Source organism: Anneissia japonica, unplaced genomic scaffold, assembly GCF_011630105.1.
Source record: "Anneissia japonica isolate Jap-2015-1 unplaced genomic scaffold, ASM1163010v1 scaffold287868_len458714_cov195, whole genome shotgun sequence".
Lineage (NCBI taxonomy): Eukaryota > Metazoa > Echinodermata > Crinoidea > Comatulida > Comatulidae > Anneissia > Anneissia japonica.
Window position 1 is genome coordinate 313,889 of NW_022698322.1, and position 15,803 is coordinate 329,691.

Below are 15,803 nucleotides of genomic sequence, written 5' to 3' on the forward strand. Positions count from 1 at the left end.
TAAATTTACTAAACGACTATTTTTTTTTTTTATTAAAAGAAGTTTAATTTTATATTAATATTATGTGGAATGTGCTGAGTGTTGCCTTAATTAATGGCCTACAAAATATATATCACTATATTTATGTATAAACTGCATTTCTTTTAATTTCAAGAATGGTTAGAGTTTAACTAGAATCACAACTAACCATAAACCCTTTAGAGCTATAGGTTCCAACACCTCATTCCCCTATGTTAACTTTAAATGAATATGAAATTACATTTATCTTTACCTGTTTAGATTGTATTATTATTATCATTAATTCTTCTGTTTTGTTTTCTATATACTAATTCTTCATATATTGTTATTTAGTAAAAAAATAATGATAAATTAATATACAATGATATCTAAAATTAAATCTGACACTCAACTGAAAATAACTGAATAAAGAAGATATTTGTATTAGGGAACCCTATCTTTCAGCGATAAAGGACATTTAATTCTTTAATTTAGTTACATATTTGCTGGCATATAAATTTTAAGTTATTATTGTACGTATTTATTTGTCTTCCAAAGTTTGTGATTTTGATACCTACTAAGAATCTGTTCCTGGACCTAGACACTTGGAAGCCCCTGACCCAACCAATGAAAATTACAAGAACCTCCCACACTAGCCCTACTGATATTGAAATCATAGCTATGCTGATAGTGGAGGTCACAAAGTTGATGACTATGAACAACCTTTAATTGTGGTTGAATAATTTTGGGCGTAACAGCATGTTTGCAATACTACTTGAACTTTGCTCTGTGGTTATGTAACTAAACCCAGACCAGTTGATGTCCAGCACCTAGTTACACAGTACGGAGACATTTAACAGTACATGATTTCTGCTTTTGTCATGGGTGTATCTTAACACATTGTAATTTTTACGACAGCAATCTCAAGGTAATTGCTTTACTAATTATTTTCATCTCTGCTTTTATTCTAATTTATTTATTGTACTTTTTACTCTTTTTTTGGTCGAGGGTTGGGGGGGGGCTGTGATGATCATTGTGGGTGCACACATATTTTATATTTATTCTTAATTTTATATTCTGTTTTTAAATTAAGTCTAGGGAGGTTAATTATTTTGCCACTGGTTATGATGACAATGTGGCTATCTGGCCTCACCAAGTATTGCTAACCATACTTCCATAAAACAAAAACAAATAAAAAATTTAGAAAGTGGCACTGCAAGCTTTTCCCCATTGGTAGACTTGTAAAATTGCCGACTGGTTGACAATTTTACAAGAACAATAGCCAGCAAAGAATGTTTAACACCAGACAAAAAGTTATGTATGCCTACTGTCTATACCTTTTTAAAACATTTCTATTCAAAGCGATTTAAACTATATTTTGTGCATTTTTCATTCTTTTTCCTTTTTATAATTGTCAAAAATCTCTAAGTCATATATTAGGCCCAACAAAAATTTATGTTACTCAAGCCTACTAATTGAACATTTAATAAAATCTTGGTTTTGTTTTTCTTTTGGTATAAATGTTACTCGAGGATCCCAAAACACTTATATATATATTCAATTAAACTGCAGTTTGTAAAAAAAAAAAACACAAAACACTATTGAACAATTGAATAAACATTATAGTCTAATAGCCTGCTATTAATGCATACACCAATACATCGGTGTAAAGCATACTGTACTAGCCTGTAAATTATGCTTCCTTGGAATAGCTATCAGGGGGTGGATGCAGAGATTTACGAAAGGGTGGGAAGGGCACATAGAGAGACATATGAACCCTAGAAGTCCAATGATGGCTCCTTCAGGGTAAGTAAAGATATTTTGGACCTGCACACCCCCGCTAATTCCACCCCTGGCCGCAGTGTTCTTTGTGTTACTTTTTATGTTAACCATTGCCTTCTGTGTTATATTTTATGTTTACATTTGAATTCTCTGTGTTATGTTATCAGATATTCAAGATGGCAGCTACCAGTAATGTACGGCAATTTGTTGACCATTTGGATGAGAAAGTGTTAGAATGTCCACTCTGCTACAAAAGGCTCAAGGATCCTAAAACATTTCCCTGCCTCCACACTTATTGTTTATCATGTCTCACAGAATGGGTCAACAAGAAGAGTAAGCCGGTCTGTCCAACCTGTGGCGAATCCTTTACTATTCCCGATGGTGGTCTACAAAAACTGCCTCCAAACACATTTATCAATAATCTATTGGAAAGTATTGAGCAACTTGATGATGTAGACAAGAAGATATGCTATTGTGGCCAGAATGCTGCACACTTCTACTGTCAAGAGTGCATGCAGTACATATGCACTGCATGTAAACACACTCATGAAACCTTACCATCACTGCTAAATCACAAATTACATACAATAAAAGATATTCAGTCGATGACAATAACACAGTTTTCTGCATTACATCCACCCCTCTGTCCTGCTCACAAAAAAGAATTAGAATTTTACTGTAAAGTTTGTAAAGTTCCCGTTTGTATGCACTGTGCTATCACTGATCATAAAGAGTGGGCTGGTAAGCATGAAACTATTCATATATCGGAAGCATTCAAGTTATTCAAACAAACATCTACAGAGTTGAAAAAAAATGTTGATGTCTATAAACAAAAGATTCAAGCTGCTCTTACTAAAGTTCACCATAAAACTAATCAACTTGAATGGTGTAATGTATCATGCAGAAAGGATATCAATAATTTTGTTGAGGAAATGATTCAAATTATAAGAGAGAAAGGTGAGGAACTAAACAGAATGTTAGATGAAGTATACACAAAGAAGAAAAAAATTACAGATACACAAACAGATGAACTCAACACTATTATGCTGAATGTTGACACAAAATGGAACTTTATTGCTCAATTACTAAAAAGCAATGAAGCAACAGCTTTGCAGTCAAGCCATAATACAATCAAAAGTATACAAGAAACAATCCAGAAATTACCAGAAACAGAACCAAAGGATAATGGAGAAATGTATGTTAACCTCAACACAGAATATCATGCAAAAACACTTAAACAGAAAGCATTAGGTTTCATTACTGAAACATGTTTGGAAATAGTTACTGCCCCCACAATGTTGACCAAAGAACAAGCATTTGAGTGTGAAATAGTTCAACACAGTTCTACTAAAGTAGATAGTAATTTACTGAAAGCAATTTTGACATCTCCTGGAGAGGAAACAAAATTGGAAACAGAGAAACATGATGAAGGAAAGTATGTAGTGAAGTCAATGTGCAGAAGTAATGGTGTTTGGAAACTTGATGTCAGTTTTGGTGATGAACCAATTAGAGGGTCTCCTTTGATGATCACTGTAGAGAAGCAAGGTCTGATAAACACAATAGATATATTGCATGGAAACAAACCCCTGGATGTAGTATTGGATGAAGATGGTTGTCTGTTAGTTGCTCTGAAGAACAATGAAATTTACAGGTTTAAACAATCAGGTGAATATGTCAGTAAGATAACACTACCATCGAAAGTGCAGGTTATATCAATGTACAAAATGAAAAAGAATGGTTTGATAGTATATTCTGATGATGGAAATAAATGCATAACATTATGTAAACCGAATGGTAAAGTGATCAAATCAATTGGTAAGGGAGTATTGAAAAATTACAATGGTTTTAATGTTGATGAAAAATTAAATGTTGTGTATGTTACAGACTCAATCAATGAATGTGTGTTCATGTTTAACATGGATACTAATCAGATGATCAGAAGGATTGGGTCAAGAGGTCACAGTGAAGGTGAATTATATAATCCATGTGATGTTCATGTTACTAATGAAGGACATCTCATTATAACAGATTGTGGTAATCACAGATTACAATTATTTGACAATGAAGGAAAGTTCATGAAGGTTCTTGTAGGTGATGGTGTTAAGGATGGTAAGGTGCATGGTCCAGTTAGTGTTACAATAGATAAGGATAATAACATGCTTGTAACAAGTAGGAACAAACTACAGTTATTCAACAGTGATGGACATTTCATTAAAAGAATTGATCAAAAAGAAGATGGGTTAAATGTTCCTTGTGGATTATCAATTGTTTCTTATAATCCAAGAAGAGTTGCTGTAGCCAATAAATATGGGAGAAATATAAAAGTATACAATTACTGAAATCATATATATCACAATTTCACTCATCAATCCATCTTTATTCTTGCTGTTTACATAGTAACAAAAAGTAAGTTATCTTTAGAATACAACTCATAAATAACATAATTCAACAAAGATTTAGAATTTCATATTTTATTAATTCGGACCCTATACTTTTGCCCATCAAACCAGTCATATTCTTGTATATACATGATTATAAAAAGTAAATTATCAACACTTATCAACTTAAAATAAAAGAAGATCTTTACATTGCTTGGGGAAATCCATCACTTAACAAACAAACAACTCATTACAATATCACTCTCTTATTCTAATTCATTCTAATTCCTATATACACTAACTATCATTCCTGACCTCTATATATATGACTTACCTTAATATTTGCTTGTTTCGTCTTACATCTGACCGGTAGTATTTAAACCGTTAGTAGCATAAGCATTATTACCTGATGATGACGTGGGACACGTCGAAACATGTTGTTTATAAGTTACATTTACTTTATTAGATGCATTACTGCATTTAAATTGTGTGTAAAAAATTTGATTACATTATAAAAAAGGATTAACAAATTAACAATTTTATATTAAATTATTTAAAATGATATAAAAAGAATTTTTGACCTTCAATTGATACTACTAGGCCTAGTTTTGTTGTGAATGAATTAGTTCTCGGTTAATCCACAAATTGACTGGACTACTTCTGAATACTTTGAAATGATACTTAAAACTTTAAAAGGTGCTTGATTTTGAAATTATTTGTATTTTTACACTGATATTAAAATTTTACTGTTATGTTGATGATTTGAAGTTTAACACGCTGGACCTTCATTTGATTTATTTTGATTCAGTTTATATTTGATATACTTGCTTTGTTGACATTGAATTTGAATTGCTATGCTATACTTTAACATTTACTGACATTGAATTTGAATTGCTATGCTATACTTTAACATTTACTTAATACTTTCCATATGAGGCTTCTATCCCAAAACCAGCGTTAGTGACTAAAGCATTATTTGACTTTTTATTATATTATTATTCCCCACACTATAGGCCTAAAAAATAATGGGTCGTTTTACTGCAATCAACTTATTATTGCCAAAGTTATGAGTAAACCTATTATGGCTTCTCTGTATACAATACTGTCATATTCCTATGCTAAGTACTCAGTTTGAAACTAGCGACGGTGTGCTAGTTTTGGGATGGCAGGCCTCATATATTACTAGGCTTGATTAATTAAGAGTTTAAAATTAATCTTTAGTTTCAAAGACACAGCTTGAAATTGGCAAGCAGGGGCATGTAGCATGGTATTCTATGGTTGCGTGACACCTCTGGTTCCCCAGAGACTACCAGTAGCATTGGCGCAACCAGTGACTACAGAATGCACATTCCTGGGGTTGTAACTTCCTACTACTACTTGAGGGAGTTGCAACCACTACATTGAAACGTGTTCCCAAATTATAGTGACCAAATGTGTCGTCAACCTATGTTACCTGTCCCCATGTATATACTGTACAGTACGTACCTGTAATTAATTAGGAAATCAGTTTGAGTATTGATTTTATATTAAAGTTTATTTGTGACTGTTATACTTCTGTCTCCTGACACCTTATTACAATGCCTTGATTGTTGACATGTTATCACATTCCCTATATGGACATTTTGATGCCATGTCTCATCCTTATATGGCAGTTATATGGTTAGAGCCTAACACGAGCATACTTTTATTTGGCAGTCATAAATATTATAAAACAGAATGTGTCTAAATATAAATGAAGGAAGAGCTAAGTAATTGTAAATCACAGGATTGAGGTGTACAGATATATTCTTTTCATAAGTGCCCTACTTTAACTATGTATTGCATTTTGTATCTGGAGGACACTGCCTCTTTAATCAACTCACCTGTACATGCGTAGTTGTAAACATTATGCGTCAGCGCATCCTTGATATTTGCCAAGCGCTTCAGCAAGATGGAGTCGGGCAAGCTCTTCCTCAGGGAGTGTGTGAACACATCCAAAAATGAGCTTAACGAGTACTGGTACATGTTGTTGATGAGAGCCATCTCTGAGAGGACGAAGAACAGGATGGCACCACGCTTAGCTGCAGGACGATAACCATCACGTGTCTTGTCGATGTCCACTGCTGTCTTGGCTGCCAGCTTCAATTTCTCAGAAACCTAAATACATTTAAAGAAATTTATTTAGTTTCTTCTATTGCAGATGCTACAGGTTCTAAGCCACTTTCACACAGACGGGCTGGCAATATTGCTAATAAAGATGCTTGTATGCTTACCTGCATGTACCCTTTAAACAAAACAAATATTGTGGTAATATTGCGGTAATATAACGCCTTTCTGTATGAATGGATTACGTACTCTACATGTCATTGGTAATGCCAATTGTATACAAAAATTCAAGTTTGCCTGTAATTATTATGCTAGGCCTAGATTTATGACATAACCGGCCTACTGCACACACTACATAAAATATTTTCGAGGGCCCCAGTTTGCTGTGTTTTGATGTAGGCATAGTCCCCTACCTCCTCCCAATTATACCATGTATATGAGTTTTAAGGATAATAGGGTAAATTTTATTATTGTTTAGTTCATTACTTCTAATCTAATTATCCTGAACATTGGAAAATTTCTTATCTGTCAAATTCACCATTTTATACTAACAACCTGTTTCACCTTTTCTCAACATTTGTCAAATTTGTTATCTTTATTTAGACTGAATAAAGTAATATTGCATGAATGATATATATGCTTTCATTTCAGACACATGCAGGAATGCACCTTAAAGGCAATTCTTATTAATATTACTATTGTAGGTCTGATATGAAATGCCGTGTAACCCCAGTACTGCAGCTGCGTTTAGCCTAACCTATTCATGCAGAAGACAATGCAGGGAAGATTCCGGCAATATTGCAGTAACATAGCCCTGGCTAAAAGTGGCTTAAGATACATGTATTATTATAAATATTATCAATAATTTATATTTACCTCTGTTGCCTTTGACTTTGTTTCTTCAAGTGTCTGAACTAACTCAGTGTTGTCAAGCATGTTGCCTGTAGATGTGGCCAACTCACGCAATAGAGAGTCCTCAAGATCTTTCAGGAGACGTTTGTTGTCACTTGTTTCCTGAATTAGACGCTCGCGTTGCTCTTCCAGTTCCTTGCGTTCAAAGCCAACGATGACGCTCAGAAGTTGGTCTTCCAAGCCCTGTTTTAAATAATGAGGTGAAATCATAATATGACTTGCAACTTAATTTTCCAGTTATAAACTTATCAAACAAACACATCTTCAAGATTAACAACTTTTTTGGCGTGTGATCTTACCTTAAGTGTGACAGTATAATTGATGACCATTGCCTTACCAAACACTGCAGGTGTGTACTTTGGGTTGGACAACTTGGTATTCAAGTAAAGACGAAAATTAGGATCATAGTCAACCTCCTTGTCACCAAGCATGATAAACTCGCGTCCTGCTTGTCCTGAATAACCAGATAATGATACATTTTTTTTTATCAATTAAATTATTTTCTATAGCCATATATAACCAATTCCAGCACTTAATTTATATCTGACATAGCAACAAATTATATTTATTACCTAATGTTCATATTTTATTCAAACTTTCCTCTGCTAGAGGATAAAGAAAAGGGAATGAGGATGCATATTTAGCAAGAATATATACTGTGCCCAGGGATGGACTGTTAATATTATTAAAAAATAGCTCATTTATGAAATGGTAGACAATAGCTTAAGAAATATATTCATCAACCTTATGTTCACATCAATTTTTTAAGAGACCTTGTTTTACCTTTAATGTTCTTCTCCAAGACATTATCAATGACTGGATCAATGTACTCGTCCACATCTTGGAAGAGAAATGGGAAGCCATATTTGATAGCAAGCTCAAGCTGCTTCAAGAAGTCAGGGTCATTGAACGTGCACACCTAGAAAAAAAGATGTGATAAATCATGTATATGTACCCCTATCTGAGCATAATAATTGTAACAATGCATAAAATGACAAGAAGAAGGTTTTGATGACAATGATGATAATGAAGACAATTTATTTGGTTAATGAATATATTGATGTTATAATTATCCTTACAATTTTGATTATGAAGATTACTATGATAACAGGATAGTTTACTACTACTTTATCATCATAATGATAATGATGATTAGATGACAATTATGTCAAAGATAAGGATAATGACATTACTGAAAAATATTGAGCATGAACGATATACGTATGCCTGGAAATCCTGATAAGTTAAAGCAATTCATACCTTAAGATTATTAGGTTCTTCTTTCTTCTTGATCCAGTTAAGAGCTTGTTGCTGTGGGTCAATACAGAGTGGGAAACGACTTGCTCTCGTTGTTAGGATACCATTCTGAATGGAGAGCTCATCTGGAGGAAGTCCTTCAGAGCCCCATCTGTAGAGAAAAAAATAATAAATAAAATGTTTGAAATTGGTTGAGATAAAAGGCACAATTGACAGGAAAAATTTATTACAAAATGTGATCGTACTTGCTGATTTCAACATCATCTGTTAGCAATGATTCTACACGGAATGGATCGCTAAGCGGTATTCCACGCTCTTTCATGTCATTGAGCCATTCAACATAGATTAGTCGATTACGGAAGTCCCATGTAAAGGCTCCAACGTAGCTCAGGAAAGCGGACGAGATGAGACAGTCACCGAGCAAGCGTACTCTACGAAGCTTCAATTCTTCGAGATCCTTTGTCCATCTGTAAAAAGAAAAAAAAGTTATATATTATAATCAAACCAAATTTAATATGCTCCTGTCAGCTGACAAAAAGTTAGTTGACAAAGAGTTGTATGACAATTTGAAATGTTCTGAGAAAGCACTTCACACTGGCTTTACGAACAGAAATTTAGAACATAAAATATTAATGAATGTTAAACATTAAAATGAAAATGTAAATACCTGACATTTTCTGAGCCCAAGCCAGAGATGAGCTTATCAGCAGCAATGAGTCGCCTCTCCATGATCTCGGCCTCCTCTTGCAGCTCCTGCTTCTCCCTCATAGCCTCTTCATATTGCCGGCCTAGAGCTGCAAGCTCTTCTTCTAATGTACCTACCTCCTTATTGATGCGGTCCAGATCACGCTTGGCCTGATGAAATACCTTTTCAAGACGTGCAACCTGGAAAAAACACAAAATAGATATCATTAAAGAAAACATGAATATTTATATTTGGTATGTATATTGTGTACATGATTAAAATTTAAGATGCATACATTAATTTATCCAAATGATACTTATTATACAGTGCCCTGAAGTTTTATTACTCTTGAGATGTGTTGATTATTATAGTTAAACTACGAAGCTTAAAAGCTTACCTTTTCTCTTTTGGGTTTGATCTCCTTGGCCACGGCGCAATAACCCATGACAGCGGTGACAAACTTGAACAGCCCAGCTCCTGCTTTTGAGATCTTGTTCATCTCATCCAGGGATGTGTCCATTTCTTTCAGGAAATTTCTCACAGTCTTTGTCTGTGTTTCAAAAAGATAACTGAAATTGCAGTTTTATTTTGTTAGATTAATAATACCACAATCCCTAAGCACCTGTGTTTCCCTGGACACTTGATGCAGAAAAAGAATTTATTTAGATCTGAAGAGACAAACATATATGACTATTGTGTTGGAAGCCTACACATTCTGTGGCTTACAGTAGAAACAGTTTAGCTAATGAAAATTCCATTACAATGTATATCAGTTGAAAACTTCATTTCTTCATTCACCCACCTGTGTCTGAGTAATACCATCAACATCCATCTCTGTCAGTGACTTCAGAAAGTTAGCTTCTGACATCATTCCTTTGGCAGACTTCCAAGAGACTTCTCGGATGCCACGCAGAACAACAATACATTCACAAACGACTTGTACCTGCTTAGGCGGTTTAGCAAATGCTCTGGTAATTAGAAAATGAGTATAATTTACCTGTTACACATTCATGTAAGTAGTAAGAGGAAGATCAGTAAATGCAATAATTGAACTCCACATTAAATTTATGTAACTGTTGTCTACACTGATTACTGCTACATAGTAGAAATACATATATTTGATATAACTCTCTTTTGATGAATTGACTTTTTTGACCATGTTGTTATATAGAGGGTTGCCTATGTTATAAAAAACACACCAAAGCTATATGAATGAATATAACTGAGGGGAACACTTGCTTTAGCTTTTAACTGATGAAGATGCAAGCAATGCGTGAAAAAGTGAAACCCTACCTGATTTCAGTAACATCTGATTTGTCAAGGTCTGACAGGGCATCTCGGGCAGCTTCCAAAGCCGGCAAGGCTTCTGCTAGCGAATCCTCAGCATCTTTCTAGAATTTGGTAAAGAAAACATTTGTGAAAGTCAGTAGTCGAATTTTAGATTGATGGTTAGACACTGTCAAAACCAGGAATTTACTTCAAATACATACAACTAATTATTTTGCTAATGCATATTTATCTATACCAGGTTGAGATGAATGATTCCATTGATTTAAATATTCAAAAAGACATGTAACATATTTTGGTTAATATGAAAACCATTACCTTTTCAACTGAAATAACTTTTGATTGTTCTTCAATCTCTTTACTTTTGGCAATAGCTGCCTGTTTCTTCTCAGTTGCCTGTGATGTGCGTGATGAGATAACTTCCAGCAGCTTCTCACAAGCCTCAGTCTTTTCTGTAACGGCAACCTTCTGGATGGCCAGCTTCTCATTCAGTTCATTTAGCTGTTCACTGGCCTCGGCCAGCTTGGCCATTCCACCACCAAGACGATTACACTAAAGATGCCAACAATACAAGTATATGACTATAATAATAGTGTATATATAAAACAGTAACATACCAAATACTGATTATAATTACCATAAAAATAAAATTATACTAGAAATAATGTGGCTCTCTCTGATGGACTGTTCTATTTTCTTCATAGGGGAGTATTTTTAATAGTCAATTTATCCAGGTAATTATTTATAAAATAGACAATAGACAATTATGATTTTACCAGTATATATTCATACCTGCGCTAAGATATACTCATTCTTCTCATCTAAGAGTCTGAGGTAAGTGTTGATGAAATCCAAGTAGTTCTTTGGTGTGACGTAATTACTTCTTCGTAGCTTCTGCAAGAATTTCACACTGGCGTCTCCAACAGACATGTGCACAAACACAACATGCTTCACAATGTTGTCCCGATGATCATCTGGAATGTTCTTAACCTAAGGGGAACAAAATATGGTAGAGCTTTCAGTATGTTTAAGTTTTCATGGAAGGATTAATGCTCAGACTATCAAATAGACAATTGGGACTGATTAAGGTACTTACATCATCATTGCCTAAGAACACCGAAGCCACAGCCAGCAGGGCCTGCTCAGGCCAAGGCATGAACCAGTCGATGGAGCAGTTGTTGACGAGGCCAGGGAAGTTACGGCAACGTGTGCGAAGGACATCGCCAACTGGAGACATGGCCAGCACAATGTGCAGGTTGTTGGTACACTGTGAAATGAAGTACTGCCAAATTGCTTCACGGGCTGGGCCAATGCCAGCTTTCTTAGCCTCATCCCTCATCTGAAAATAATTGTCATATCATTATTTAATTTCATTTTCACATTTAAACTATGTGATGTACATCAGGTGAAAATTTTTATAATATATATTAGAGTTAAGTATGTTTTACATTATACAGAGCAGGCATTTACCTGGCCAATAATGGCTTCCTTCTCATCATCTGGGAAGAGTGCAGGAACCATTCCCGATGTCAACATATTGTTTATTAACTCAAGGAATCCTATTAAAAAAAAAAACAACAATCAATGACCTTTAACCTAAGTTATAAAAACAATCTTAATGTTCAATTGCAAAGACAACCTTGATGCTGAATGATTTGTAACTATCACTATTATAGTAACGGAAGGTAAATTTCATAACCACTATTTTACAAATAGGGTCATGAATACCTGAAAGGGAAAAAACCCAAACTATAGTATACCTTCTTGCGCTACATGTTGATCTGTGAAGAGGAAAACGGTCTTCTTCTTTTCAATACCCAGTTTGTTGTACAGTACTTTGAGATCGTCCCTGAAATTGTTTTCGTCATAGCCTCTACTAAGAGTAATTTCAAATACCTCACAACCAGCCGTAAATGCTGCCAACTTGGTTAAGGACTGCTTGCCACTACCACCTGTAATACGCAAAGTACGCAAATCTACATTAAACCACCAGGTATCCAACTAAAATTATGCATGAATATAAAAAATGAATAAAGATTGGACTTAAATCTAATATCACTGTACAAATAGGCTGATTTGCAGATTATCAAAAAATATCAACAATTTGGGAAGAGACTGCAGTTGACTACTCACCAACTCCAACTAAGAGAGCATGACCTTGGTCCATTCTGATGACACGGTGAATTCTGGTCAAATGGTCGAGAGCATCCTCAAAGAGAACTAGATTCATGGGTGTATGACTATCATTATATTCTTCGAGAATCTAAAAAGCAATTAAACAAATTTGGTTAAAATATTTCTGCACTGCAGCACACTAAAAGGGGCTTGCCTACCAACCAAAAAAATCTGGCTCAAATCCTGGAATGAATCAGTCCTATGGTATATAATAGATACATATTATGTAATCATCCTCATTCTCCTTCCGCTGTTAAAGGTAAAGGACTTACTAAATACCAGAATGTGGTAAAAAGTTTTTCCCGGTAAACAATTCCCAAAACAGAATATGAAAATCGAAAGAGAGTAGGTACATTTTCTAGGCCAAAGGGCATATGAATCTTGTTTCTATTACCTCCTGGAAGAGAGCCTTGGCAGCATCGTAGTCCTGTATGTCCTCATACAGCCTAGGCTCTGCTATATCAAGAGCGGTTCTGTAGTCACCAAACAGTAATGGTTCCGTCATAGCATGCTCAGCATACTCCCTGAAGTGCTCATCCACAAGGTTCTTGGTGAGAGCCTAGCAAAAAATAATATGTTGTTTGTGTACAATGTTATATTAAACAAATCAGTAGTGATGTTGTTAGTCTATGACGAGATACTTAGGGGTCAATATGAAACAAGTTCTACATCTAGTTTTGGTCCCTGTGATGGTCTAATTTCGCATTTTTCACCTGCAAGTCTGTTATAACTTAATTTTTTTTATTTTAAGAAATTATATAATAAGTTTTCATATGTATGTTTTCTTATGACCATTACAAAATAAATGTTACTGGGAGAGTGAGAGAAAGTTCCAAAGGATACTTCATTTTTTAAAAATTTATTACGTTTATCCAGGTAATTATTCACAAAATAGACTTAGATATGTAATCACTTCATAAGCAAAGCAATTGTAGAAAATATTTTAAACTTTTAGTTGTGATTTTATTTTAATATATTTCCAAAAACTATAATTTGTATCATTAGTAAGAATTACAAATCGAAAACAAATGTTTGGTTTTAATATTTTTTGTTTTGTTTTTATAGTGCACATTTAATTAACGTATCACTACATATGCATTTTAACTATTTAGGATAAAGTATTTGTTCATGTGATAAAAATTATATCAAATCGCACTTACTGCAACATGTGTCTTATCCTGGTCATTGATAAGCCTGTCATAGAATACTCGCAAGCATTCGTTGCGCCATACACGCACAAAAGATGCCGGTGTTGAAAACCGATCGGGTGTTGTCAGCAGCAAGCCCTGGCATACACGGGAGAGGTCACGCAGGTTGAAGATGTAGTGGAACTTGGAGGGCGTTGGTGGCAAATCTACGATGACCTGCTTGTAGAGATCCAGTGTGGCCTGTGTGATCTTTGGCGCTATGGACTGGATGGATTCATCAAATGACTGAAGATGGCCTGCCAAGATAGAGCAGTAGATGTTCTTGAGGGAATCGTCAGATGGGAAAGTGATGTTGAATACGCTAAAGAGCGAGATGAAGCGGGGATCCACTTCGTTACGCCCACCTCCAGCCTGCAAAAAAACATACAGAATGACAGTTTACAATTCACATGTTAGATTTGTAGTCCAAGGGTTCAAAAACATTGCAACATTATGAACATTCACATTTATCAATAAGCAACAAGCTCTTTCCATACCTTTCCCATGGATGCAATGTAGCCAATGTCTCTAATGTATTTCATGATGAGGTCTTTGCCTCTGTCGTACATCCCACCTTTCTCTAGCAGCAGCTTCAATAGGGCAATGGGCTGCTGGGTACCGTACTCATCCACCTAAAAAGCGATAATGATTACAATTAATAATATAAAAAATATAAATATAATAATATAAAATAGCTAATTTATCCTAGTTAGGTAGCTAATAAATGCAGGTTGGGAACTAGAGACTGACGATAGCCAAGGCCTCAGTTTACCTAAATACACGTCACTCAGCTATGTGTAACGGGAGTAATCCAATGTGTAACCTTAAATACATACATCAATCATGACGTTGGTAGTCTATGAGTGAGATATTTATCTGGATAAACCGATTAATTGCCATCGTTCCCAAAACGGAACACCCCTTCGAAACAACAGAACAGTCCAACCCAAGGCACCAAGTACGTACCGTCTTCCTAACAAAAGTCCTCATTCTCTATTCTACGGTGTACACATAAGGAGCTGCCTTTGTGCTAAGGGATTAGCTACGATAAACCATGCTTCTGAATTAACGTTTGGCCTACCTGAGGCATATTCATATCATCCATGAAGACCAGCAAGTGTTTGCCTGGTGGCGGCCCGTAGGTGTCTTTGGTACGTTTCTCAACGTTGGCTTCAAGGTTTCTCTGCAAGTCCATGGAAGTGGTTCTTGAGGAGAAGTTGATGTTCAGAATGAGCTGTGAATGGGAACAGTTACATAAGTCACATGTCTACATCCGATCTATAGATGTTTCATTCATATTTTACAAATGAAATAATGAAATACCGTACCACCTACAATAACACACAAGAATAATAAACATAATAATTACATGTGCATCTTGGTCCATGTTCCTTAAGAAGTCTTGGATGGTAGCAGTCTTAGATGTTCCAGTATCTCCTACAAACACAACTGGATGTTTGATCTTGGTCATCATCTCCAGAAGCCAGGTACTGCGGACTGTATCCACCGTCGGCACCAGGATCTCATTAAATCGCCTGTCTGGGTCGTGGATGTACTTTGGTACCAAACGACTCCATGGAATCCACTAGTGGATCAGAAAATGATTGAAAAACATTTATATATACTTTATAAACTAGTGTATATTATTTTTTAAAATTTAGATTTATTAATTTACATTAATATATTATTTTTTGTTATTAATACAGAATGAAGTAGGTTATGTATTGTGTCTTACAAGTGGCAGTGCCAAAGTCTAAAATCTGGGGGGAAAGTGAAGGGCAAGGTAAAATTTTAGGGGGGGGGGGGAAAATATTTTTTTCAAACCCAGACCAGAGATACAATTATAATCACAACACACACTAATGGGTAATGCTTCTATCCATGTGATTGTTATTTTTATTTAAATGCTCAGTGTATTTATTACGAATGTAAAAAGTTTGTTAAATGCATTGCTTTTAAATGGCCAGTGGTTTTAAAATTACAAACAGACTGATGGGAGTAATTAATTTTGTTGGCAAATCTTACAATGTTCATTTTTCTGGCAAAAACTGAGGGGGA

At 35.0% G+C, this 15,803-nt stretch overlaps 2 protein-coding genes across 2 annotated transcripts in view; one reads left to right on the forward strand and one right to left on the reverse strand.

Moving 5' to 3' along the window:
• LOC117102497 (dynein heavy chain 10, axonemal-like) overlaps positions 1–15,803 on the reverse strand; it is a 43,942-nt gene that overhangs the window by 7,446 nt on the left and 20,693 nt on the right. The window contains exons 39-59 of the mRNA XM_033242789.1: positions 15,115–15,330; positions 14,827–14,979; positions 14,243–14,377; positions 13,719–14,117; positions 12,953–13,117; positions 12,517–12,646; positions 12,144–12,335; positions 11,854–11,942; positions 11,480–11,722; positions 11,176–11,373; positions 10,702–10,935; positions 10,390–10,487; positions 9,899–10,064; positions 9,494–9,646; positions 9,079–9,296; positions 8,657–8,878; positions 8,415–8,562; positions 7,938–8,073; positions 7,454–7,608; positions 7,119–7,337; positions 6,020–6,293 (exon numbers count right to left, since the gene is read on the reverse strand). Coding sequence (XP_033098680.1) covers positions 6,020–6,293; positions 7,119–7,337; positions 7,454–7,608; positions 7,938–8,073; positions 8,415–8,562; positions 8,657–8,878; positions 9,079–9,296; positions 9,494–9,646; positions 9,899–10,064; positions 10,390–10,487; positions 10,702–10,935; positions 11,176–11,373; positions 11,480–11,722; positions 11,854–11,942; positions 12,144–12,335; positions 12,517–12,646; positions 12,953–13,117; positions 13,719–14,117; positions 14,243–14,377; positions 14,827–14,979; positions 15,115–15,330 — 3,943 coding nt within the window. The remainder of the gene's footprint in view (positions 1–6,019; positions 6,294–7,118; positions 7,338–7,453; positions 7,609–7,937; positions 8,074–8,414; positions 8,563–8,656; positions 8,879–9,078; positions 9,297–9,493; positions 9,647–9,898; positions 10,065–10,389; positions 10,488–10,701; positions 10,936–11,175; positions 11,374–11,479; positions 11,723–11,853; positions 11,943–12,143; positions 12,336–12,516; positions 12,647–12,952; positions 13,118–13,718; positions 14,118–14,242; positions 14,378–14,826; positions 14,980–15,114; positions 15,331–15,803) is intronic.
• On the forward strand, positions 441–5,625 carry LOC117102498 (tripartite motif-containing protein 2-like). Its single transcript, XM_033242790.1, has 2 exons — positions 441–925; positions 1,947–5,625. Exon 2 carries the CDS (start codon positions 1,956–1,958, stop codon positions 4,116–4,118), a length of 2,163 nt encoding a protein of 720 aa, XP_033098681.1. The 5' UTR covers positions 441–925; positions 1,947–1,955; the 3' UTR covers positions 4,119–5,625.

Bases quoted from the DNA above. Each gene is read 5' to 3' on its own strand.
- LOC117102498 (XM_033242790.1), top strand. From the start codon at position 1,956: ATGGCAGCTACCAGTAATGTACGGCAATTTGTTGACCATTTGGATGAG.